Below are 25,510 nucleotides of genomic sequence, written 5' to 3' on the forward strand. Positions count from 1 at the left end.
TTTTATTTTCCTGCCTTTACTGGATAATTTCAGTGTTTTTAGCAATCAATTTTAATTTATTGGCCTTTGGGATAAATTTCTTAGTATTTTTGTATTTACTGCTTTAAGGATTACAATAAAATGCCTCTTAGCAGTCTACTTTAAGTTTTCTACCATTTCAAGTAAAATATATAATTATGTAGGTCCCTTTACTTTGTATCCTTTAACTATCACTCTTATTACAACAGGTCTGTACCTTTGACCAGTAACTATCCTTTTTTCTTACCACACAGCTGCAGGTAATCAACATTTTACTCTGTTACTAGGAGTTTAACTTTTTAAAAATATATATAAATTACACATATAAATGAAATTGTGTAGTATTTGTCTTTCTGTATCTGGCTTACTTCACTTAGGTCTTCCTCCAGGTTCACCCAAGTTATTGCAAATGGCAGGTTTTCCTGGTGTGTTGAAGAAGAGTGTTCCATGTGTACATGTACCATAGTTTCTTTTTCCATCCATTGCCAATAGATATTTAAATGGTATTCATGTCTCAACTACTGTGAACAATGACACAATAAACATGGAAGCGCAAATATCTCTGAAATATTTAGCTATATACTCAGATTAGGAATTGCTAGTTCGTGCTGCAGTTCTATTCTTAACTGCTTGAGAAACCTCCATGTTTTCCATAATGGTTATACTAATTTACATTACCCAAACATTGTACAAGGGTTCCCTTTCCTCCACATCCTCACGAATATGTGTTATCTTTTGACTTCTTGCTTACCTCTAGGTGATAAACAGGAAATGATACCTCATTGTGTTCTTTATTTGCATTTCCTGTTTACTGTTCATGATTACTGTTCCTGAGCACTTTTTCATATACTTGATAGACATCTGCATGCCTCCTTTGGGAAAATATCTATTCAGGTCCTTTGCCCATTTTTAAATTAGGGTTCTGTTGGTTAGTTGGTTGGTTTTGTATTAAGTAGTGTATCCTAGCACAGAGGTAACAAACCTAAGGCAAACGTGCCACAGCAGTCACACAGAGCCCTCTGTCTATCGGTATGTGGGCCAAGTCGGCCCAGTGTTTCGGATAACAGTGGATGTAGGGGCAGTGTTTGCACTCTGCAATAAATAATTGGGTTTGGGGTTGCAGTTTGGGCACCTGGTCTCTGAAAGGTTTGCCATCACTGCCCTAGGATATTATCCTCTTATTTGATATATGGTTTGTAAATATTTTCTTTCTAACCTTAGGTTCCCTTTTCGGTTTATTGACCATTTTCTTTGCTGTGTGGAAACTTAACTTTATGAAGTTCAACTTGTACTGTATTTGTTTTGTTTTATGCACTTTTAGTGTCAAATCTAACAAAGTCATTGCTGAGGTGAATGTCAAGGAACTTTCTCCCTATGTTTTCATCTAGTGGTTTTAGTTTCAGGTCTTAAGAGTTTTATTGTTCTGAATTACATTTTTCTCAAGGTCAAAGACGCTGAACATTTTTTTATACATGTATTAGCCATTTGTACTTTTAAGAACTGACTATTCATTTCAATTGCCAATTTTTTGACTAGATCTTTTTATTTTGAGGAGTCCAATATTTTGAGTTCTTTTTATATTCAAGATATTAGTCCTGTGGCCAAGGAGTAACTGGCAAAAAATACTTTCCCATTCTGCAGGTTGTCTCTTCATGCTTAGGTTGTTTCCTTTACTGTGCAGAAGCTTTTGAAATATTTGAAATATTTCCATTTGATTGCTGGTGTTATGTCATATCCAACTGGGGCTCTATTCAGCAAGTCCTTGCCTATGCCTATCCCTCAAAAGTTCTATTTTATCTTCCAGTAGACTCAGTGTTTCTGTTTTTATATCTGTCTTTGATCCATGATGATTTACTTTTAGTACAGAGTGAAAGGCATGGATCTAGATTCATTCTTTCACATTCATCTGCATTTTCCCAGCACCATTTGTTAAAAAGGCTATCTTTTCTCCAGCATATGTTGTTCGACTCTATGTCAAAGAGCAGATGGCTGAATGTGCCTGAGATTGTTTCTGCATCCTCTGTTATGTTCCATTGAGCCACATAACTGTTGCTGTACCAGAACCAAGCTGGTTTTTTTTAATATATATATTTGTTGGTACATTTTAGGTATAAAATACTTTTACATTATCATTGGGTGTTTGTACCAGAACATGATGCATCTTAGTTTTTATTTCTTCTCCCATTACCTGGGCACCCTTCCCTATTCACACAGAGTTTGATTCCTTTTTTTTTTTTCTCATAATTTTTCCTTTCCCTTCTTCCCTTTCCCCTTTCCCTTCCACCATCCCTAAACCCTTGGACCTTTTATTTCAAATTATCAATTATTCATTTTAATCATTTTCATCCTTATTTACACTTTCAATTTCTCACACTAGAGAAACTATTCGGTATTTACACATGTGTGTCCTACTTATTTCACTTAAGAGTATGGCCTCAATATGCATGCTGTTTTTACAATAGCTTTTTTATAAAATCATATTTGATAGGAGCTTTTTTCATTGGCTACAAAACCCAAGCCCATATACAAAATTAGGAACATGTTTAGATGCCTCCTTTGAAAGAAGGTTTTAGTTTTTTTTAACTGAATTAAAAAAAAATAAACAGGGCCGGGGATTTAGCTCAGTGGTTTCACTGCCTCCTGCACAAGCGCAAAGACCCAAGTTTGATCCCCAGTACCAAAAAAACCCCCCAAAAACAAGAAACTAATAATGATAATTAAAATAAATAAATAAAATTTTAAAAACAGTGCAATTTTTAAACAGTGTTTTGAAAACTTAAAAGTGCAATGATATAGTTTCCTTTATCAATGAAACAATACAATTCAAATTAAAAATTGAATCAAGCAAATGCACACATATGTCTGCACCACTAAATACTAATGCCAGACAGGGATTTAGCTCAGTGGTTCCACCACCTGCCTCACAAGTGCAAGGTCCCGAGTTCGATCCCTGGCACAAAAAAAATTGATCTAAATATTTGTGTTCACTTAAATGTTAGTTTGCACTTAAAACATGAGAGGAAGTAGGAATCATCACAGTTGAGACCCAATTTTAATCTGAATGTTTGCAAAAGTTTAAAGATCAGTTAAGTACATAGAGTTTGGAAGAAATTAAACTGAATGGGGAACAATTCACAAAAGGTTTCACCAAAGTTTATGACCTTAATTTGCTTTGTTATTCTTACTTTTAGTGAATACCACACAGTTGCAAAAATTAGACTGCAGTGCCTGAACAAGATGCAGTTAACATACGAACCTTCAACACAAAACTTAGATACAAGAAAAATGGCACGATGAAATTCAACTGTTTTATGTGCACAAGACTTGAAAAATCTGAGCCATCTTAAAGAGAAATTGATTCCAAAGTTTATGAAATCTATAAATAATCAGAGGCTGAACTACTATTTTAAAACATCCTCTAGCAAGTAAAAATCTTGCAGTGTAAACATATGCTTCTATCCACTTTAGATACAAGACAAAACGCACTTTTAAAGTGGCTCCATCTTGGAAGATACATATAGTCATAATGCATGGACACCTGCAGTATGTTATCAGTGAAAATACCCCAACTGATTCACAATAGCCTTGTAATTTAACATGAAATTCTTGATTGTAATAACTCCTCTCTGTTCTTGTTGCCCAGGATCTCTTTTGGTATTCTAGGTCCCTCCTTGTTCCACATAAATTTTCGGACTTTTTTTCTAGCTATTGTTTTTTCTAGCAATGTGAACAATACTGAAGGTATTTTTATTGGCACTGCATTAAATCTAAGTACGTATATGGGCATTTTGACAACACTGGTTCTGCCTCTAAGGGATTTTTTTGATGTCCTTCTCAAACTCTCTTTTCAGAGTACTGTACTTTTCATTATAAAGGTCTTTCATTTTCTTGATTAGATCTATTCTTAAGTATTTAATTTTTTTAATCCATTGTGAATGGGGTTGTTTTCCTAATTCTTTCTTGGCACTACTGGTGTACAAGAATGCTATTGTTTTTGTCTGCTTATTTTTTATCCTGCTACTTTAATGACTAGTTCTAGGAGTCTTTACGTGGAATTTTTGGGGTCTTCTTTGTGCCACTTGCAAATAAGGATAGTTTTACTTCTTTTCATATCCCTTTTCTTTCTCTTGCCTGATTGCTCTGACTAAAGTTTTGATTACTATATTGAACAGGTGTGCTGAGAGTAGATTGCCTTGTTACTGAGATTTGAAAAAAATGCTTCCCTATTTAATGTGATGTTGGCAGGGAATTTGTCATAGACAGCTTTTACCAGTTTGAGATATAACCCTTTTTTATTTATTTTCTCCAGAGTTTTTATCATGAATGGATGTTATATTTTGTCAAAGGCTTTTTCTGTGTCATCTGATCATGTAATTTTTGTCCTTGTTTCTATCTATGTGATATATTACATTTACTGATTTACATATGTTGAACCATCCTTGCATCCCCAGCCATCCATCCCATCCTGGGGATGATGTTATTATCTTTTTCATGATTTGTTGCATTCTTCTTGCTAGTATATTGCTGAGGATTTTAGCATGTAGGTTTATTAAGGAACACGGCCGTCTTTTCCAGAATCATGGAACAAATTAAGTTTCTGAACTGAGGCACCACTGTCTTTTACACTCTTAACTTGATTAAATTATTGCTTGATTTTTCTTTACACTCATCAAACATTTTATTAGTAAAATCCTTTATCTGTTTCATAAAAACCTCTTTGAGCTTCCTAAACATCTTATGAATTTGCTGATGCATTTCTTTAATGTTTTCAAACTTTTTGGCCATTTTGTTTCTAAGTTCTTTGCGCACACTACTTCAGTGTTCATGAGATCGACTTTAGGGGAGTAAAGGGTTTTTGGAGGCATTCTGTTTTCTTGCTTTCTCATATTTCTATTGAAGATCACTTGGGGAAGAAAAACCATCACTACTGTGCACATCTCTTTGGTTAGTCTTTCTTTACGTCCTGTGTTTGGTTATCGCTTTGTATTTATGCCCCTCTTCCACCTCAGCATATTTCAGAGTCTTAGTGTCCACCTTCTTCTGGGGGCTTGATTCCCAGCACCACACAGAGAGGGGAAAACAAACCACAGTCATGTTGACAGCACAAAGACAAACCTGACATTGGTATACAGCAGAAACCTATTCAAAACAACAACTCTGTGACCACTGTACTAGCAAAGAAACTAGCAATAATAATAGAGTCAAAGACAAACTAGATATTGACATTCCCCAAGAACCAATAAAAGCTACAACTTTACTATCCTCAACAGCAGAAAAGAGATCCAACATAATGGTATAGAAAGGCAGACCTAATACTGACATACAGGAAATGTCTACTAAATGCAACTTTACCACCATTAACAGTAGAAAATAATTGAGCAAGAATGGCAGAGCATCAAGTAAATATCTAAAAATTAATAAAGCTAATACTAATAATATGGGCTGGGGATTTAGCTCAGTGGTTCCACTGCCTACCAAGGTCACAAGTTCGATCCCCAGCACCAAAAAAATTAGTAATAATAAAAATGGTAGGGTTATGGAAAGTGAAAAAATGAAAGAAAATTTGAAAGAGAAAGAAAAGGAAGATGAGAAGAAAAAAGTGAGATAAAGAATCCAATTAAAGAATACAATAATTTAATAGAATTAGGTAAAAGAAAATGCAGACAAGAAAAAGGAGAATAGGAAACATAAAAAAAATAAATCAAAGAGCAAAAGAAAGGGAAAAAGGAAAAAAATAACATAAAGAAAAATGAGGCCAAAAATTACCTTTGTGTGGGTTGACTTCTTTCTCAGGCCTCTAGGACTGGATTCCACTGGATGTGGGGGAGGGGCAGTGAGCCACAACTAGGGCCTAATTTGCTTCCAAACCCCTTTTTTGTTTTGTGAATGCTAAGTCCTGCCCCACCTCTTCTGCTTGGCAGGATTAATGATGTGTTGCCTATCTTAGGGCTGTATTCACTCCAGTGGCTCTCAGTGTTTGTGCCTCTTTTTGGGCTCCAAGTCACTGCTATCTTCACCTACCTTTAGTTCCTCTGGGCTTATGAGGTGCCTTTCCTTGCTCCAGAAGCCCTTCTGTCGTACATCTATGGAAATGGCAATCATCCAACCTGAGGTATATCCCCAATCACACTGGCATTGAAGGAAGCAAACAGACCACCAACCTTGTGCTCATAGTATACAATGAGATGGGGGGGGTCAAACAGTCTGCTGGACTTCATGCCAGCTCTTTCAGACCCAATCTCCCTCAAAAACCACACATAACCAAGCCTTGCTTCTCACTACAGACAGCAGGACTAACGTGTCCTTCTCAGCCTGAGCTTGCTGTTGCTTAAACGTTGCAGGGGTTGTGTAACTACCCCCACCCTGGTCTCATGTGGCCATCTCCCAACCAGTCATTGTGGAAGGGTGATGCCAGAAACCCTGAAGCATAGTTGTTCTGTGACTTCTGATTCCTGGAGTAGCTCAGTCTTAATAAATCCCTTCCCAAAATGGTTCCAAATTAATCACTCCCAAATATGGAAGGTGCTACAATGGATTTCTCATCTAAATGTAGTCTGTTATGTGAAAGGAGTTACTGTATTTGCATATAACCACGCGCTCTTCTTGGAGCTAGCGCTGCCAGTCTGCAGTCTCTCTGGAGCTGCTGACCCTGAGCTTACCTTGTAACTTCACTGACTCCTTCTCTGGGGGCCAAGGTTACTGTTTCAGACTGCTTTGTTCTTTTTCTCTGCATTGTCTTCGTTTCTCCAATTTCTCTGTGATTTATTGTTTTCTGTCAGCTCTTTCTCAAGCTCTTTTTCTCTCTTCATTAAATTGTTGTTTTCTCAGTGTGTCAATTCCAGGTTCTGAGAGGCTAGGATATGCTGCCGGCCTTTATATTCCCATCTTCCCATCCATGGTTTCTCTGGCTACTCTCAACAGTTTTTCTTGTCTTTCAGTCTGACAAGTTCAGTTACGTGTCTAGGCATGGATTTCCTTGGACTTTTTCCTGTGGTGTTAGCTAGTTTCTTGAATCTGTGTATTTCTTTTGTCAAATTTCCCATCATTATTTCTTTGAGTTTCTTTTTCCTCTCCTTCAAGAACTCTGACAAGTCATCTTTTGTTATAATCTCAGGTCCCTGAGGCTCTACTGGTTTTAAGTCTGATTTTTCTCTGTTGTTCAGATTAGAAAATTTCTTTATTCTGTCTTCCAGCTCACTAACTCTCTTCCAGCTCACTGATTCTGTGTTCATTTTCCTGTTGGGCCCACTTACTGAGCTATTTTAGATTTTTATAGCATTAAACTTTCTGCTGATTCTTCTTTACAATCACTCTACTTCTTTGCTGAGGTTTTGTATGTTTCATTTGTTACCAGAATGTTTGTAATTGCTCTTTGAAGCATTTTAATCGTGGCTGTATTGTTTTCCTCATTTATTCTATCATCTCTAATGTGTTCATACCTGAGACTTTCCTGGTTCTTATTATGACAAATGATTTTCAGGTGAAATCTGGAAATGCTTATATCACGAGATTCGGGATCTTATTTAAACTTTCTGCTTTAGTTGCCTTTTTATAATACTGCTCCAACATGAAAACGGGTTGGAGGCAGGGAAGGCACCACTTCGTAACAGCCAAGCAGACCGTGAAGTCCATGTTTCCCAGTTGGCCTCCAGTGACACCCAAGGGAAATTCCTCATTACTCCTGGATGGTAATCCAGACTTCCCACGTGGTTTCCATTGACACTGCAATGGGGACAGGATCCCGACTGTTGGGTAATGATATAAAACTCTAATAGGTCCTTATGATACCACCCAATTGTCAGGGAAACGGCAACTACCTATTTCTAGGTGAGATGGAAGCCTATGCTACTCCAAATGGTGTCCATCAATATGGGAGCCTGGGTCATGATCAGCCAGGAAGGAAGAAATCCCAGATCCCTGTTTTGTTCCTTGTAATTCCACCCTAACTGTAGTTATGGGACACTTGTTGTAGCCTTATATGGATGGAATTCTGAGTTCCCCAGGTAGCTTTTCCTAGAATGGGTGGTGTCATAGTTTTTCTGTGGTATGTGACTAAGATAGAAGAGACACTGTCTAAATGTTTTCTGCCTTCCCAGGCTGCACTTTTCCCGATCCTTTGGCTAGGGAGAACAGCTTCTTTCATGAGCTTTGTTTTCTGGGCCTGCTGATGTTTACAGGTTCCTGTCTCATCCAGAACCCAGTTTGGGATGTCTGAGGCAAAAAGAAAATCCAGAGATCCTACACTGTACCATTCCTAAGGGCTCTAGTAGTATTTCTTCTTTCTCCTCTTTCAGAGTCCTCTTGTATTTGTATTATATATAATATCCAACATTTTTGGATTTACTTAGTGACAGAATTAGGGAAAAGTATGTCAACTTTCTCTTCTCAGAAGCAGAACTCCTCCTCAATTGCATATATTCCCTCATTTGATAGAATGATAGAAGTTGTGTAGGCACAGATTATTTTACTGATAACGTATGCTCAAAACCTCTGACAGTATATATTAGGCACTCGATAAATGTAAACACATGTATTTATAGTTGACTAATTACATTACAGCTTTTGATGAGTAATCAAAAATTTAAGTAGCTCAGTGATAGATGAATAACAGTGCAAGAAGTGACAAATCATGATACAATTGACAAGTTTTTTTAAAAAGATTGCTTTTTGGGCCGGGGATTTAGCTCAGTGGTTCCGCTGCCTGCTTAGCAAGCACAAGGACCTGAGTTCAGTCCCCAGCACCAAAAAAAAAAAAAAAAAAAAGACTGCTTTTTCAACGTAAATTATAAGAAAGTATGAGGTTTTTTAAAGCTATCAATTTAACTTTGACTAAAACCAACTCTGCTTTGGGAAATTGATCTCCTTTTCTAACTTCTCTTCATTTCCCTGTTTTCCTTCTCTTTTTCTTTCTCTTTTTTCTTCTATCTTGTCTTCCCTCAATGCCCAAAACCAACCTTGTTTTCTCTTTTCCTGAAAATGTTTTTCCTCTCCTATCAAGCATCTTTGTGCAATGCCCACATCCAGAATGGAAAATTGGCATCACTCTTATCTTCAGTGCCCCACCCCCATCCGCTAACCAATTGCTAAGATTTCTTAATTCTGCCAACACATACACATTGTCTACTGTCACTGGTTTGCTTCTTTTTCTCTTCTTTCCAGGATAAGACAAGCTGTAATTAAAATTTTTTAAAGCCTTGAGATTTTACTTGGCCTCAATTTCAATGTGAACCAAACAGGAATCAAAACAAATCAAAGCATAATCTTAAATTCAGAATAATATACGATTTCACTTATGTGAAGCATTTTACACAGTCCTGAGTACCAGGTTTTAAGACAAATCAGTGATAAACCAGAATAGTAACTAAGACTGTGGTAGTTCCAGGTTTTATAAGGAACTAGGAATATCTAACTGGGGAGAGAAAAAAAGAATTGAAGGAAAAGGTTATATAATAGCAATCTTTTTTTCATATTTGAAAAATGTAGCGGCCAAAGATCAAACTACAATAAGATAAGTCAGGTTTACATACATAAGAATTTTCTAACAATTTGAACTGTCCAAAAAAAGTGAGGGACCTCTTTACTAAATTCCTAAAGATCAGAAGTATTAAAACCAAAGGATTTATTTCCACCAGTTAGAAATACTGTTAAGTAAATTCAGTAGGAAACAAAGAACAACAGAGTATTGCTTCCTCATATGTGATTCTTGACACTGTGGTACCCTCAAGTCTTTCTACAGAGCTGTGGGGTGAGGTGGGGGTGGGATGGAGCCACTGCTGAGCAGGCAAAATGCCTAACTTATTCTCTCCAGCTTCAACATAATGTTCCATTTATATATCCAGCTTCTAATGCAGGGGCATTTGTTAAGAAATGTGGGAGTCAAATAAAGAGAAGTAGTATTCCTTAGAATAAAGTTCAAAAATTACTGAACAACCGGATCTAGGGTCTCTTTCATTTTTAGTATTTTGTGATTGATTCCTATCATCTTATTGAAGGATTACTGAAAATAAGATTAACGTCTATGGTTTTAAAATCCTCCTTTTCTTCAATAATGGGCCTTTTAGAGGGAATTAGCTAGGTAATCTTGTCAGTGCTTCACTTTACCTGTGTCAGCACAGTGCATATTATGCACTATTAGAGGGAGATTTGATATTTCTCTGAAAAAATTTAGTATTCAAATCAGATGCCTTTTACTTCAAAAACAAGCAGCAGCTGGAGAAAAAATGAATCTTAAAATCTCATTAAGTTATACATTTTAGATTTGTACTTGTATAAAGAAAAAAATTGAAATTAATTTACATATAACATAATTTTAAATGAAGTGTACTATCAAAATAATTATATAACTTATCCAAAAGTAAAACAAATGTGTTATGTATTAGAATATTAAAAATGGAAAATAATGTATGAAAATGTCAGACACTTGGGTCTTTAAAGTGTTCATCTCAAAAGTTTATAGAGCATTTCACAGTTCCTATCTGTGCCAATCACAATGACCACAAAAGTCAATTTATAGGAACTTTAAAAAAAAATCATGTTTTGAATTACTGATCTACCTTAAAAAAATCAACACAAACCTTACTGCATCTGCTTTCTTACTGTCTTAATCACGTTAGTAGAAATTTTATGTGTAACTTAACTAGGAACTGTATTTTCATTTAGTATGCCTCCAAAGTAATATTAATAGATTTGACTGTTTAGAAGTAATTCTGAAGGTTCACCATCTATATTTTGGTAAGGTACAACAGAAGATGGCAGTCCAGTGTGTAGATGGAGTCCACCACCATCACAGCAGTCTGGCTGATCTCTCAGTGTAGGAATCTCAGCATGGCCTGCTCTCGCACTGTCGCTCTCTCTCTCTTTCTGGTACTGGGGATCAAACTCAGGACCCTGTGCTTGCCAGGCAGGCACAGTGTCATTGAGCTACATCCCCGGCCCGCCCATTATGTTTTTTCTATTGATAATTTTTTTAATGTGTTTTGTGACAATATTAACTGGTATACTAAACAAAGGGAACTTTCCTTTTTTTTTTGTACCAGTGATTGAACTTAGGACCTTGCACTTGCAAGGCAGGCGGCGGAACCACTGAGCTAAATCCCCGGCCCCTAAGGGAACTTTCTTAAGATAAAATGCTTGTTAACACTAAGATACAATAATACTGACTGTATTCTATGTGGTTTTTGACAGTTATTATTTATAAATTTATGTATAAAAATTTTAAATATGACCATCATACAATACAGTAACCTTGACAATATTTCAAAATGCTTTTCTATTTTTGCTCTTAAGAAAGCATATACATTTTCTTCCAGAAAGTAATGTATTGATGGCAGAAAAGTGAGGAAACATGGGACAACAACATGAGGAAAAACCCCTTGGTAAATGCAAAATAATTAACTTTAACAGCAGAGATTTTAAGGACTCCATTTTAACTGCAAAATGTTGATTTAATTCGTATTTTTTCTCCCACATAAATTTAACCCTTTCTTCTGGGCCCACAGGACTGCTCAAATGATTTCAACATTTCATGAAACCTGGATGATGTCATCCAGAATAGAATTAACTTCCATAATATATTTGAGAAATTCTCATAAATTATATTACCAAAGCAGATTACTATTACAAATTTGAAACTATACCTTTAAGATTGTACATATATAAAAACTTATGTGAAAACATAATGATCAAGTTTTCTCTTAAAAACTAGATAACAGAATTAATGTGATAAAACTTACTAAAATTTATACTATGTAATTCTTGATTTTTATCGACTGCATTTTATTTTTTATTTTTTGTTGCTGTTTTTTGAGACAAGGTCTTGCTACATAGTTCAGGCTGCCCTAGTTCTCTCTATGTAGCCCTGGCTGACCTCAAACTCTTGGTGATCCTCCTGCCACAGCCTCCCAAGTGCTGGGCTTACAGGTGTGTGCCACCATACCCTAGCTCAACTACATTTTAAAGAAATAGAGTTATAATTTTAAAAGTTTGAATTCAGAGAGAATGTAGCTTTCATATTCCCCTCTAAATTTTAAGAGGTTTATATTTATAAATATGTTCACTGATTTAAGAAAACCAAGGTCAAACATCTCTTTTATATACTTCCCTTTTAATCTATTTCCTGCTAAAAATATTTCAAAGATTCCTAATTTAAGAACATACATGCTAATCAAACAACCTTAATGCCTGGAATGCTTCTTATACCCTATCTAGTAAGCTTTGAGATGGGCTATCATTTACTTTAAATATCATTATTCATGGAAAGTGACTTTGTTCTTGTATTCAGCAATGAAATATTCTCAACATTTTTAATGCATTCTAGAAATAACGGTAATCAGATAACAGAGATTCTTTTACAGGGAGACAGGCACAAAGATTAGGCATTGTGATATCAGGTTCATGATTCTCAAGATGCACCGTGACTACTACCTAGATCACACCAGACTGTATGTTTTCTAAAATTTCAAGATTAGAAAGAAAGATTTGAGGAGAATAAATAATACATTAATGTTGTTACCTTTTAGCCGGTGGCTTAGAATCTGTTCTAAAATAGCTGCAAAATTGTTAAATTCAGGAGAAGAATCATCAATTGTCTCAAAGCAAGACCGATCAATCAGGGTCTTCACAGAAAACCTAGGAAAAAAATTATTGTTGCTGTTAGGCAGAGTTAATTCATTTACATAAGTATGAAATACGGGAGGAGGGCAAGTTTGTGAAAGATTAGATTTTATAAGATTATATATTCTGAAAACTATTCAAAATCACTCTGTAAACAGAAAAAAATTACAGAAAAGTTAGGTTTTTAACTTACATATTTGATCTATATATTGTGGTCTTCATGTGTCTTCCTCAAATTTATGTTGATACCTAAACCCCAGCAAAAACGTATTAAGAGTGGGGATGTCTGAGAGGTTCTGAGAGCCCTTTAATTAGTATCTTAGTAGAAGAGACTCAAGGGAGTTTGCCTCTCTGCCATGTAAGGACACTCAGAAGCCACCAATATGCTGTGGAGCCCCTCAGCAGACACTCAATCTGCTGGCACCTTGATCCTGGTGCCTTCAAAACTGTGATCAATATCTGCTGCTTATAAATTATCCAGTATTTTGTTATAGCAGACTCAAGGGACTAAGACATTACCTGTTGACCAAACTATGACTTTGCAATCGTTCTGTCCTCATAGCCATGAAAATCAGAATCAAAATATGACCTAAATTATTAATTCCAAAATACGGAGAAGCCATAGTACTATGGACAGTTCCCAATTTATGATGGTTTGACTCTGTTCTTTCAATTACATGAGCTACTTGACCTTTATAATAAAATGGTCTTTGTGTTACATGATTTTACTCAAATGTATTTTCTTACCATTTTAACATAGACTAGGCTAAGCTACAATGTACAGTAGGTTAGGTGTACTAAGTTCATTTCTGGCTTGGAATATTTTCAACTTAAAATTGTTTTATCAAGACATAGCCTTATTTTGAGTCAAGGAGCATCTGTACTTATATGAAATTTGATGTTTATATTCAAATAAATGCTTTAAGAGTTTCTGAGTACAGAAGAGAATAAAATAGGATATAAGCATGCATGGAGTGTAAATCCAGTTTTTATGAAAACTTGCAAATAAGTACAGGATGTTACATTTTAATTTCTTTGTCTTTTTATTAGTACATGTTTACAGTACATGAAGTTTACAATCCTCTTGAGGAGCATGTACATACATGTACATAATACAGCTTGGTTCTTTGTTTTTAATCCCCTACCCTTTCCCTCTGTCTCCCTCCTTCCTTTCTCTAAATCCCCTTCCCTCATTTTCATTCCCATTGGTATTATTCATCTTATCTCTCATGTTTTGTATTTCTTATTAGAATATACTTGTCTGCCAAAAATCAATGTATTTCCCAAATCTCAACTCAAATGCCATCTCTTTGATGAAAAATTACCCTCTTGCATATTCCTAGAACAAACTGGCATTCTGTATCTCCTTCAAGAGGGCCAGGGATTTAGCTCAGTGGTTCGGCGCCTGCCTCGCAAGCACAAGGTCCCAAGTTCGATCTCCCGTACCAAAAAAAAAGAGAGAGAGATAATTACAATTTAACTTAAAGATGTCATTTGTGTTGCCTGTCTTTGTCTTATCAGAATAGAAATTCCTACGGCCAGAAATAGGTCTTTGTGTGTTGTATCTTTCTCAGCACCTAGGACAATAATGCCTTCAACACTGTATTCAGCAAGTACTTGTTGATGTATTTTAAAGCTCTAATCTTTCAAGAATAGCAAAGAAATGTTTAAACATCAATACCATCAATACCATACCAAAATAAAAGTCTGTGATTTTTAACATGTATAGATTCATATAATCATTGTCAAATGCATGATACAAAGCAGTTTTGTCACCTCAAAAAATTCCATCTTCCTATCCTTTTATATTTGTATCCTACGAAGGACTGCAGATAAGTCCCCACAATAAACAGTGGGGGATGAAGAAAAGGAGATAACTGTGAGAGTTCATAGGTAATTAGACATGAAAATATGAAGAAGACAAACGAATACTAACTCTTTCTTATGTTTTAGGCTTGACAGTTGTACTATTCAATTAGGATAGAAAATTTAAAAGGACAAATTTAAAGGAAAATATACAGAGATTTGTTTATATAGGTTTGTTTATATCTATTAATTACATCTTCAAAATTGAATGGAAAACGTTAAACATAGGCAGTCTTTACTAACACAGTGATATAGGACCCTAAAATTATTATGCAAACTGAATCTATGTAAAATGATCTTAATATTCTGTTAAAAAATTATCCTTGTTTAGTAGCACACATCTGTAATCCTAGCACAATTAGAAGGTGAGGCAGGAAAATTGACAGTTTGCACCTACACTGGGCAGCTTAGTGAGACCCTATCTCAAAATAAAATATTTTAAAAGGGCTAGGGGGGTTAGCTCAGTGTGAAGCCCTGGGTTCAATCTACAATATGGCAAAAAAAAAATCTATGAAAAAAATGCAACTGTTCTGTCATCCTTATAATTTTGTTAAAACATTAAAAATTCTGTAAGTCAATTATAATATACAGGAAAATGAAAAATATTAGAACAGATTAGAACGCTGTAATCTAAAACATTAGAAACACTAATGTAAAATGTTTTCTTTGTAAAAGACTTATCAAGAATAGCTTGAATAATGATTATTTTATTCTTCTCTTTGTAAAACCTAAGGCATGAGCATAGTTCTTAGGCCTTGGCAAATTGTCATATGCCTTTGTAAGCCTGGATCAGCTCCCAACATTTTATCCTTTATTCTTTTGCAATGTTGTGAAATATCTCTGAGAGGTCCTTTTTTCTGAAGTGTTTTGCTGGTGTCACTTCCTCTGGGGCATCTTCTTGCTTCCTGTTCCAATTCCTTTCATCATTTATATCAATAAATTAATGTCTGCTAAGTTCTTCTGTCTGAATACTTAGATTCTCTTGAACAGGAGCAATATCAACATTCGTATGATCAATTATTTCTTCTACAATTCCATTTATGTTTGATTCAATTTTTATTTTGAATTATTTCTTTTTTTTCTGACTGTCACCTTTGAAAGCTGGCCAATTCGTTTCTTCAATTAACCAGTTCATAAAACATCATGTGGGTTCATTACCAGAAGACAGAATGCCAATATAATTGTAGGCTTTCTGTGTATATGATAAAATAGATGCATGGCGACCAATCCTACATAGACTTTGAGAGGAGTGAAATGGCTAGTCATTGATCATGAGATACTTCTGTTATATACATACTAATTTGTGAGTTGAAGAGATAGTAGCAAAACACATATTTTATACACCAGTTAATATACAATGGTAATGCAAATTGGAATCATGCTATTGATGGACTGATGTTATTTAACTCAACTGTGGTAATCAGAACATTTGAACCATACATCTAGAACTGCTTATATTTATTAATTATAAACAAAATTAATCTATCATATATTGAATACATTTTATGAAAATATATCTTCCAGAAGAAAAAAATTAGCAAGAAGACCATTTGCATGTTATAAATATTGTTAATGTTGTGTTTAATAGATGATAATTACACTATCAGCTTCAGAATTCTATTCTAAAATTGCATGGTGTGTAGCTTCTGGAAAACTCCACTGTACCATTATTAGAGAATGAGAACTTTAAAAAGATAAATAATGTCTTGAAATTGCTAAGTTCATAATTTTGACCTTTCAAATGTCTGAAAAGGTCTGGATCCAGGAGCATACTTGAAGAATGACTACCTGAAGACATCCTTTATATGTCATGAAATAACTCTTCTACTATGCAACTAGAATAGTGTTAATTATACACCACTGTGTATCCTTGAAGAGTTGAGAAAATAGTCACTCAAGTAATTTTTAGTCTTTTTTGGTTCAGATGAATAACCTTCATTGAGAAAGTCTGAGACAGATTAATGTTCAACTATATAGTACTAAGTATCTACAACAGTAACTGGAGCTCAATGGTGAAAGCTAGGAAGTAACAATGATGTCACCTGAGGTCACTTGTACCTGAAGAATTACGAAGCTAGATAAAACACATGAAGAAATGAAAAGAAACAAAAAGAATATAAAGGGAAACCAGATTTTAAGAAGACTTGAAAGTGTCTGTCTTACATGCTCATTTCATTGACAAGAGAAAAATAATGCAGGACCTTGTGCTTGCGAGGAAGGTAGGGCGCCACTGAGTTAACTCCCCGGCCCTGGTTGTTTTGTTGTTTTGAGACAGTGGTGGTGAACCTATAGCACACGTGTTATTTTTCTTTTAAGACAGAAGATGTTAATGTATGAGTTTTTTCTAAACTAAAACCTGTAAAAAGTGTACTTACTAAATATAAATAAAATATAATAAAATAAATATAAATAAAAGTAATTACTAAATATGAAGCATAAATATAATAATCTTATAGAACCGAAAATATGTGTAGATTTTAAAGTTTACTTTACGATAAGGGAGTAAATGGTTCTACCACTATTGGAGGAGTAGTTAAAGTTACAGTTTTCCAAGTGGTAGGGTAATGGAAGGGGCTGAAGATGGAGGGGAAAAAAAAAGTTACAATTTTCATTGGACTATAGTAAGTAAAAGGAAACTTCCAAAAAAATAGAAATTGAACATTTTATACATATATACAGAGAAAAACAGAGATAGAATACAGTGGTACCTCAGTTCACAAGCTTAATTTGTTTTATGATTTGGGGGATGATGGCCGCATTTGTGATTGTCACCCGATGTGGAGTCTGAATGGAAGAAAAATTCTGTTGAACACTTTTGTTTGAGAGGCGAACTGTTTGTGAACAGAAGTATTTGTGAATCGAACTATTACTGAATATGACTAACCAGTTCACAGAATGAAAGACTGATTAGTGGAATAAATATAATCATAAAACTACTAATGTCTTAGTCACTTTCTTGGAACTGGGGTACAATGCCTGACACCAGCAATTTAAGGAAGGAGAGGTTTGGCTCCTGTTTTTGGTACATAGTTGGCTGGTTCCAAAGTAGGAAGGCATGGAGGCCAGGAAGCAGAGTCAGGGGAGGAGCCAGCAAGGGAGATGTATCTTTCCCATCCATACGCACAGGAACCACCTTTTCCGACCACACCAACCTCCTAGCATCAAGTCAGCTACAAGGCTCCATAATCCAATCACTGTTCCAAAGCACTCTCATGAGCTCCTGAGGCTTTGCGGGGTGGGGGGTATCCAGATACAAACCATAATAACTAAAATACAAGGCAAGAAAAAAGTAGAGAGAAAAAAATTAAGATAGTAGCTATAAATCCAAATAAAATAACATTAGGCATACTGAGCTAAATACCCGAGATAAAAAAGTAAAATTATCAGACTAGATAAACTGCAAAATTTGATTCTATTCTGCCTAGAAGTGAAACTTTAAATGTAAGTGTCCAGAAAGAGTGAAAGATGGAAGAAGATATACCACACAAATACAAATTAAAGACAATTGTCCTAATTATACTAATAGTAGATAAAATACACTTTTAGGCAATAGCATAGAAAGGGACATTTCATGACCCCAAAGGAGTCAAACTACAAAGAAGAGATCACAATTCTAAATCTACACACAACTAAGAAATATAGCAAGGAAATATTCACAGGAAAAAATGACAACTAAAAGGAAAAACAAACAAATCTTTAACATTATCTCACATCTCTCAATACCAAAAAGACTAAGCATATAAAAAACTAGTAAGGATAGAGGAAATATAAATGACACAACACACTAGGCTTGACATGTATACAACATTCGAACAACAATGACAAAATATAATTATTTTCAGATCCACAGGAAACACTTATTGAAATTACTATGCACTGCATCATAAAGGATCAAGAAAACTGCAAAAGCTTGAAATCTTTTAAATATGTCTCTGCACAGTGGAATTAGTTAGAAATCTCTGCATAAAATAACTAGAAGAATTTCAACTGTTTGAAAGTTAAAGCATACATTTTTAAATAATCCACGAGTAGACAAAATTAACAAAGTCAAAAGCTGACTCTTCAAAAAAATTAATAAAATGTATAAAGCCCTAATAAGGAAAAAATGAGGAAGATACCAATTACCAATACTAAGTAAGTTAACTGGAAATCACTACAGATCTTATAAACAATAAAAATATTCAGAGGATATTAAGAAATGCCTTAATAAGCTTGACAGTATAAATGAAACAGGTATATTCCTTGCAAAAATTAATGAAACTGATACAAGAACCAGGTAGTCTAAATGGTTCATTCACCATTAAATTGAATTTCTTACTGAAAGATTTTCCACAAAGACTATCTGTGGTTCAGATGCTTCCCTGGCAAATTATTCCAAATTTTTAAGAAAGAAATAATATCAATTTTATACACTCAATTTTACAACAGAAAAAATAACATTTCCCAACTTGTTTCATAAAGCAAGATAATCTTAAAGACAAATATCAGACAAGGATGTCACAAAGGAAATTAAAGACCAATCTCTCCCATGAATAAATATGCAAAAATATCAAATTAAATGTTAACTTTATGAATGCAAAGGTATGTCAGAAAGATTAATATATCACAACCGAGTGCTTTTATTCTAGAGTGACTTAATGTGCAAAAGTTAATCAATATAATTCACTACATGAACAGAAAAAAAAAGAGGGAGAAGTCATGTTTATCCTAGAAGATTGTTTAATGGAAATTGACAATCGTGTCCTAAGAGTTAATATGCAAAAGCCCAATGACACCCAAGATAATCTTCAAAAATAAGGATAGAAAACATATCAAATACCAAGACATTTTAAAGCTATAGTTAATAAGCTAGTATGGCATTAGCGCATGGATAGACAAATAGACAAATGGGACAGAAGAGGGTTCAGAAGCTGCCCCACAGCCATCCTGTCACTCAATATGGTACATGTGATCCTTGAGGGTAGTGGGAAAAAGACAATCTTCAAAAAATGGTGCCTGGTCAAGTGATCCTTAAGGAAAATATTTAATCATGACTCCCACATTCAACACTACAGTATAAATAAAAATGAACTACAGACAGATTTTTCACATTAAAAAAATAAAACAATATGTTTAAATACCGCATTGTTTCTCTGGAGTGAGAAACTGAATCTGGAAAAAAAACAATAAAGCTTTAAAAGAAAAAAGAACAATATTTTCATTACTTTGGAGTAAACTGATTTCTTAACCAGTTCACAGTGTTAACCACAAAGAAAACTTACAAACTACTTTACAAGAACTTCTATTCATCAAAACATACTACAGAGTGAAATACAAAGCCACCAAATGAGAGAAGCAAAAAATACATGGAGGAGGGCCAGGGACTGGGCTCAGTGGCACGTCATCTGCCTCGCAGGCGCAAGGTCCTGAGTTCAATCCCTGGTACTGAAGGGGAGAAAAAAATACCTGGAGCAATATGCTTGTGCTATGTGTACTTTCCTGCACGTGGAAGTCAATAAAATTTATATTAAAAGTATAGGGACACAGTAGAGCTAAGGATAAGGTCAAATGCATCATGATGTTCTACATATCCCTTAGAGATTGGCCACAGATTTGTTACTAAGATTTCTAAGAGCTGTACAAGTAAAAGATAAAGTTGTGGTTACATATCCATGTATCTAGTAGATATATAAATCAACTGCATAGAAATACAGCACTAAAATTGTTGGCACTAAAATGAGATAGACCTATTACATAGAAATCTTCACAAAAAGAAACTACTTTTTGATATAATAAGCAATGTTCTTGATAATAACTTCAAGACTCTCTGTGATTGCTTCAATTGATGATACTCAATTTACACTGATAGGGTTATCAATGCACAATCCGGTAAAAGCAACTAGGGCAGCAGAGTGCAGAGCAATGCAGTCTACATACTTAGCTGCTCTATGATTTGGAATGACCCAGGAATATATTTTACAAATCTGTAAGTGTCAAGAGTGAAGAAGCTTCAAACATGCCCCCGTGAATACTGTGTCTCAACTAAACTTTTGACATTTATCAAATGGCAGTGAAGTTAAAATAAATATCCCTTACTAAATGTCTGTGATTTGTTCTGAACGCAGTTGGGGGGGGGGGGTGTAAGAGATGACCTTTTGTGAATGATGAAAATTCTACAAAGACCAGTAGCTGAAAATCTGCATTTTGAACACCTACTAGTAGTAGGACAATAATCCTGAGAAGTGACACCGAACTTGCTTCAAAGCAATAGATCAAACTCAAGGTCCCAACCCAAAGTTCTACTGCATATACCACGATTAAAAAAAACAGTAGTCAAAAGTATTATTATGGACTAGTCTGAACAGTCTTATGAGGCATATGCAAGGCATACTCAAGAAAACAGCATCATGAAAAATGAGTTAAGGCGTTTAAAGTTATTTAATGGATTACACTGCCAATAATAATTCAATGAAGTTTCACTTATTTCCAACAGACACAGTTTCTGATTATCCAGCAACCAGAATATTAAGAGGTTTAGATTACTAAATTTTACTCACTTAACTCAGGCCTCTGGGCTTTTTTTTTTTAAACATGGAAATTTATCAAATTTCCCAACTCACAACAATTAGAATCAGCAAGTCAAGATTGGAAGTGATAAGAAAAGACATCATAGGAATGGACAAGTTGTAAAATACAACAGCTAACTTTGAAGAAAAAAATAACAATGCAAAAACACAACTCTATCCATGTAATGTAATAGAGCCATTTAGCCAAAAGGTCTGAAGGCAGCCACTGCACAACAGTGCATGTACTCACAAAAATAGGTGCAGAGTAAGGTCATCAATAAGATTATATTATGTTATGCACAGTCTTTCAAAAGAAGGTAGGGAAATGTGTAATCATTTTATAAAAACTAATTCATTCAAAATGTTTTAAATATTATTTATCGTGGTTTAAATTTGAGCACTTAAATTATAAGCTTCAGCTATATAGAAGATTGTACTCACATTAAATAGGTAAAGCACTACAGTTGGTGGAAGAATTCTAAGCTTAGACATTAGTTACATATAAAATATGAGTTTCTGGGGCCAGGGATTTAGCTCAGTCGTTTTGGCGCCTGCTGTGCAAGCGCAAGGACCTGAGTTCGATCCCTGGTACCAAAAAAAAAAAAAAATATATATATATATATATATATATATATATCCTTCATTTCTTGACTATACTGAAAAAAGAGGTGCTAATCTAATTTGAAATAATATTCAAGATCTGAAATACTATGTTGACCTAAAGAAAGCTAAGTTATTAAAAGTATTTTAGGGGCTGGGATTTAGCTCAGGGGGTTCCGGTGTCTGCCCCAAAAGCAGAAGGTCCTGAGTTCAATCCCCAGTACCAAAAAAAAAAAAGTATTTTAACTACGAAATCATCATTTTGTTTCTACCCTGTTTAACTCATCACATTATCTCCTCAATACATCCTGTGAGTCCATTTCTATCCTAGAGACAGGAAAATGATGACTTTGTATAGGAAGCTTCTCTTATGCACTGATTTAAAAGCTTGATAAATGTTACTTTAAAATGTCTATGCAAACTACTAAACATGTATAATTTTCCCATAAAATACTGTTAATCCATTGAAAGATCATTTAGGTTTTAATTCTCTTTGCCAACACAACTAAAAGCAAATTTATCAGCTTTTCAGTACGCTTAACAATAGAAAAATGACTAATACCTAATTTTCTACAGATGAAAAATGCCTGTTAAAAGGAAATCTGAAAAACTTTAACAACTGAATTTTTTCAAAATTCTGAAAGATACATAATAGAACAGGGAAAATATTAGTCGGTGCACAGACCAAAGTCAATGTATGAATACTTTAGAATTTAGTATGAAAGATTTAAAGTCATTAAATGACCTACAGGTATATGTTCTCTCAACCACAATCTATAGATTTTTAAATTTTTTATCATAAAAAATGTGATAAAACCATACTTACAGGCTGAGATAAATACCATACAAATGTTTTAGTCTACAATCTGTAAATGTTTACTGGAAAAAAAAAGTGAATCATTACATACACAATCATAATGAACCAAAATTTAACTAAGCTTTTTTCCTGATTATCCTACCTAAACAACCCAATTCCAAAATTCAAAACTATACTAATATTGCAGTTGGTAAGGCTTTAATATACTATGCCTAAGCTGTTTCAGGTCTAAGGAAAGAGCATTACTTTGTAAGTAGATACACTGGAATGGTATGTAGTAGTGGGGTTTGTTTTTCTTCATTTTGGTTTTATAAACTGTTCGATTTTTTCAGAGCACTGGTAAAGAATCAAAATGGGAGGTACATTTCAAAAAGGCTTTCCATTTACAAGGAAAACACACATGCCTCATCTAGCAGCTACTCTGCATTGTTACTCTGCTCATATTTCTAGAAATTCAAATATGAACACATTTTGCTTTACTTTTAGGGCTATTCATGAAGGTTAATCACCCCAATATTATATTGCAGATTCCATGACATAGCATTAGGAAATGACAAAGTCAATATAGCACTCAGTTATATTTCCACTAAAAGCAACTTCTTCCAAATTTAAGTATCAAATGATCTCTGATTTGAGATGTTAAAAGTGAATTCATTAAAAGACATGGGTGAAATACCTAAAGATTAGTAGCTCTGAAAAGTAAAGCAGCATAAATACGTTTTTGTTCATTTTGCCTAACTTAAAACCTACAGATGGCCTATAGTGACTTTTTGAAACAGTACAAGTCATTTAGACAGACCATCTAATAAGCTCCATTACTCCACATAGATGATCATTTATACGTACCATCAACTATTTAGACATGCACAACAGCCTTAATATTATCCACATTAATAATTATACAAATTGAAATCTACCCCAGAAATTGACATTTATTTTAGGTCCTATACTAAATATAAATACAAATCCTCTTCTTTTCCTCATTTTTCTCTGATGAGGGGATGAGTGAAGAGTAAGTGATTTAAAAACCAACCAACCCTAAAATGGAGAAGAAAATGGACTAGTGCCAACACTGAATCTCTTCATTCATAAATATTTACTGAGTATAAGACACAGGGAGGAATTTGAAAAAGACTATGCAAAAGCCAATGAGATTATTGCCTGTGTGAAGTTTAATTCTGATGAAGCTTCTATGACAGTGTATTCCCTCAAGAAGCATGGTGTGTGCTGGAATCTGATCTGTAATTATCCTCATTTTAAAAAGTAATTATTTTTAATATCTATAAAGGCCTAGTGTATTGTTCTATTTACCTAACTTAAAATATTTTCCTCAATTCAAAAGAATTTAATAAGGCCTGTTTCTCTCAAAAGGCTGCACCCTGCACGGCACAAATGGTTAACAGGTTCTATATTATTTTACCATTTATAATAAGCCAAATTTTTAAAAAGTCACTCAGAAGTGGGTGTGGTGGCACCTGTGATCCCAGCACTTTGGAAGCTGAGGTAGGAGGACTGCCACAAGTTCGACATCAGCCTGAACTACATAGCACGAACTTGTCTCTAAAAACAAACAAAAAACAAGTCACTCAAAGTTATTAAATATAAATCTTAGTAAATGTTTATATTCTGCTTTAAATGCTTCACAGATTTACACACAAGGAAATTGAGAAAAAATACAGATATGGATTACAAAGGAGGAAAAGGTTTCATAACCATCTTACTCTCACTGATGATTAGGTTTGCTGGAACAGATATTAAAACAATTTAAGAGTTCAGGGAAGTTCCTCAAAAACGGATGCGTACAATTTCATCTTTAAAAAGATATTCAGGTATAAGACTTAAAATAATCGCCATATTAAAAATCAGTTCTCTCTGGATACTAAGCTTATAGACAGTGATTCCTTCGTTTCTATATCTTCTAGAGAAAAAGAAAACTACATGTAGAGTTACAAAATGCCCAAGGGAAGGCAGACTAGGAGAACCTCCCTGACGTGATGACTAGGTATGCCCCAGCCTCACGCTTGTGCCCGTGCAAAGACAGCACTCGCCTGTAGTTTGCAAGTGGACAGTACACAGCCACAGTACACAATGGCTGCTGCAGAGCGGTAGGCACCAGTGTGTGTGGCGTGAAAGGGATGAAGACACATGTCAACAACCCAGAACGACAAACTGCACTCCGACCTGGGGGCCCCACGGTAAGGATCACAGTGAACACCGTACGGGCAGCCGGCAGCCAGTCTAACGAGCACTAAATGAAGGGGCCCTTCCTCGTGGCCCTTCTCTTGTACTCCGACACCAGATTGCACATTCAAAACACGTTGCGCGGCCCCGCCTAAGCCGGCCCGCGCCTCCTGCAGCATCAGAGCTGCGGGGAAGCCCCGACCCTGAGGGGCCGGGCGCGGACCCCTCCGCCGGGGAGGCGGGGCCGGCTGCACCCCAGCTCCGGGCCCGCCGCCCGCCGTACCTGCACACAGTGAGGAGGTTCCTGCGCTCCACCGCCGCGTTGCGCGCGCTCAGGCTCTTCCTACCGCCGCCTCGGCCCCCGCCCAGGCCCGCGCCCAGGGCGCTCAGGCCACGGGAGGCCATGGCCGCTCGTCCCCGGCCTTTGTCTCGCGCTGCCGGTGCGCTCCCACACCTGCCCAGCGCCCTGGCCCTGCGGTCGTGGCGGGCAGGCAGGACGCGAGGCCGCGGAGCGTGTGACCACTGCGGGACCTGCACTTGCGCGTGGACGGCTGGCGCGCTCACTCCACTACACGCACACGCCCACGCGCGCGCGCACGCACCACCATCTTCGCTCGTCGCCGGTCGCTGAGCGGCGCGTGCAGGCTGGCGTCCGACTCTTCCACTTCCCCCGGGACCTGGGCGCAAACCGCCAGCCCCACTAGCCTAATCATCAGTCCTCCACCACCTCGCTCACCTCAGCCGGGCCTTGGCAGGCAAGCCCTAGCCTCGCTCGCGCAACCCCGTCTCCCGGCACCAATCGGATCAAAGCTGCACCACCTCAAGCCAATCACAGCCCGTAGGAGACGGGGCCTGCCTCGGTGATACTTAA

General features: G+C 35.9%; 2 protein-coding genes across 6 annotated transcripts in view; one reads left to right on the plus strand and one right to left on the minus strand.

The window, feature by feature from the left end:
- Window positions 1-25,508, minus strand: part of Rundc3b (RUN domain containing 3B) — a 171,363-nt gene extending 145,855 nt beyond the window's left edge. For 4 of the 5 annotated variants that reach the window (XM_004862416.4, XM_021242644.2, XM_004862412.4 and 1 more), the window contains exons 1-2: window positions 24,923-25,050; window positions 12,530-12,645 (exon numbers count right to left, since the gene is read on the minus strand). In XM_004862416.4, coding sequence (XP_004862473.1) covers window positions 12,530-12,645; window positions 24,923-25,044 — 238 coding nt within the window. In that variant the 5' untranslated portion in view covers window positions 25,045-25,050. Of the gene's footprint in view, window positions 1-12,529; window positions 12,646-24,922; window positions 25,051-25,375 lie in introns of those variants that run through there. The other variant, XM_087204491.1, reaches the window with a different exon arrangement.
- Window positions 1-25,510, plus strand: part of Abcb1 (ATP binding cassette subfamily B member 1) — a 222,447-nt gene that overhangs the window by 42,501 nt on the left and 154,436 nt on the right. The window lies entirely within an intron of this gene.

Source organism: Heterocephalus glaber, unplaced genomic scaffold, assembly GCF_053883595.1.
Source record: "Heterocephalus glaber isolate CG9 unplaced genomic scaffold, H.glaber_assembly_v1.0 deba00000546, whole genome shotgun sequence".
Lineage (NCBI taxonomy): Eukaryota > Metazoa > Chordata > Mammalia > Rodentia > Bathyergidae > Heterocephalus > Heterocephalus glaber.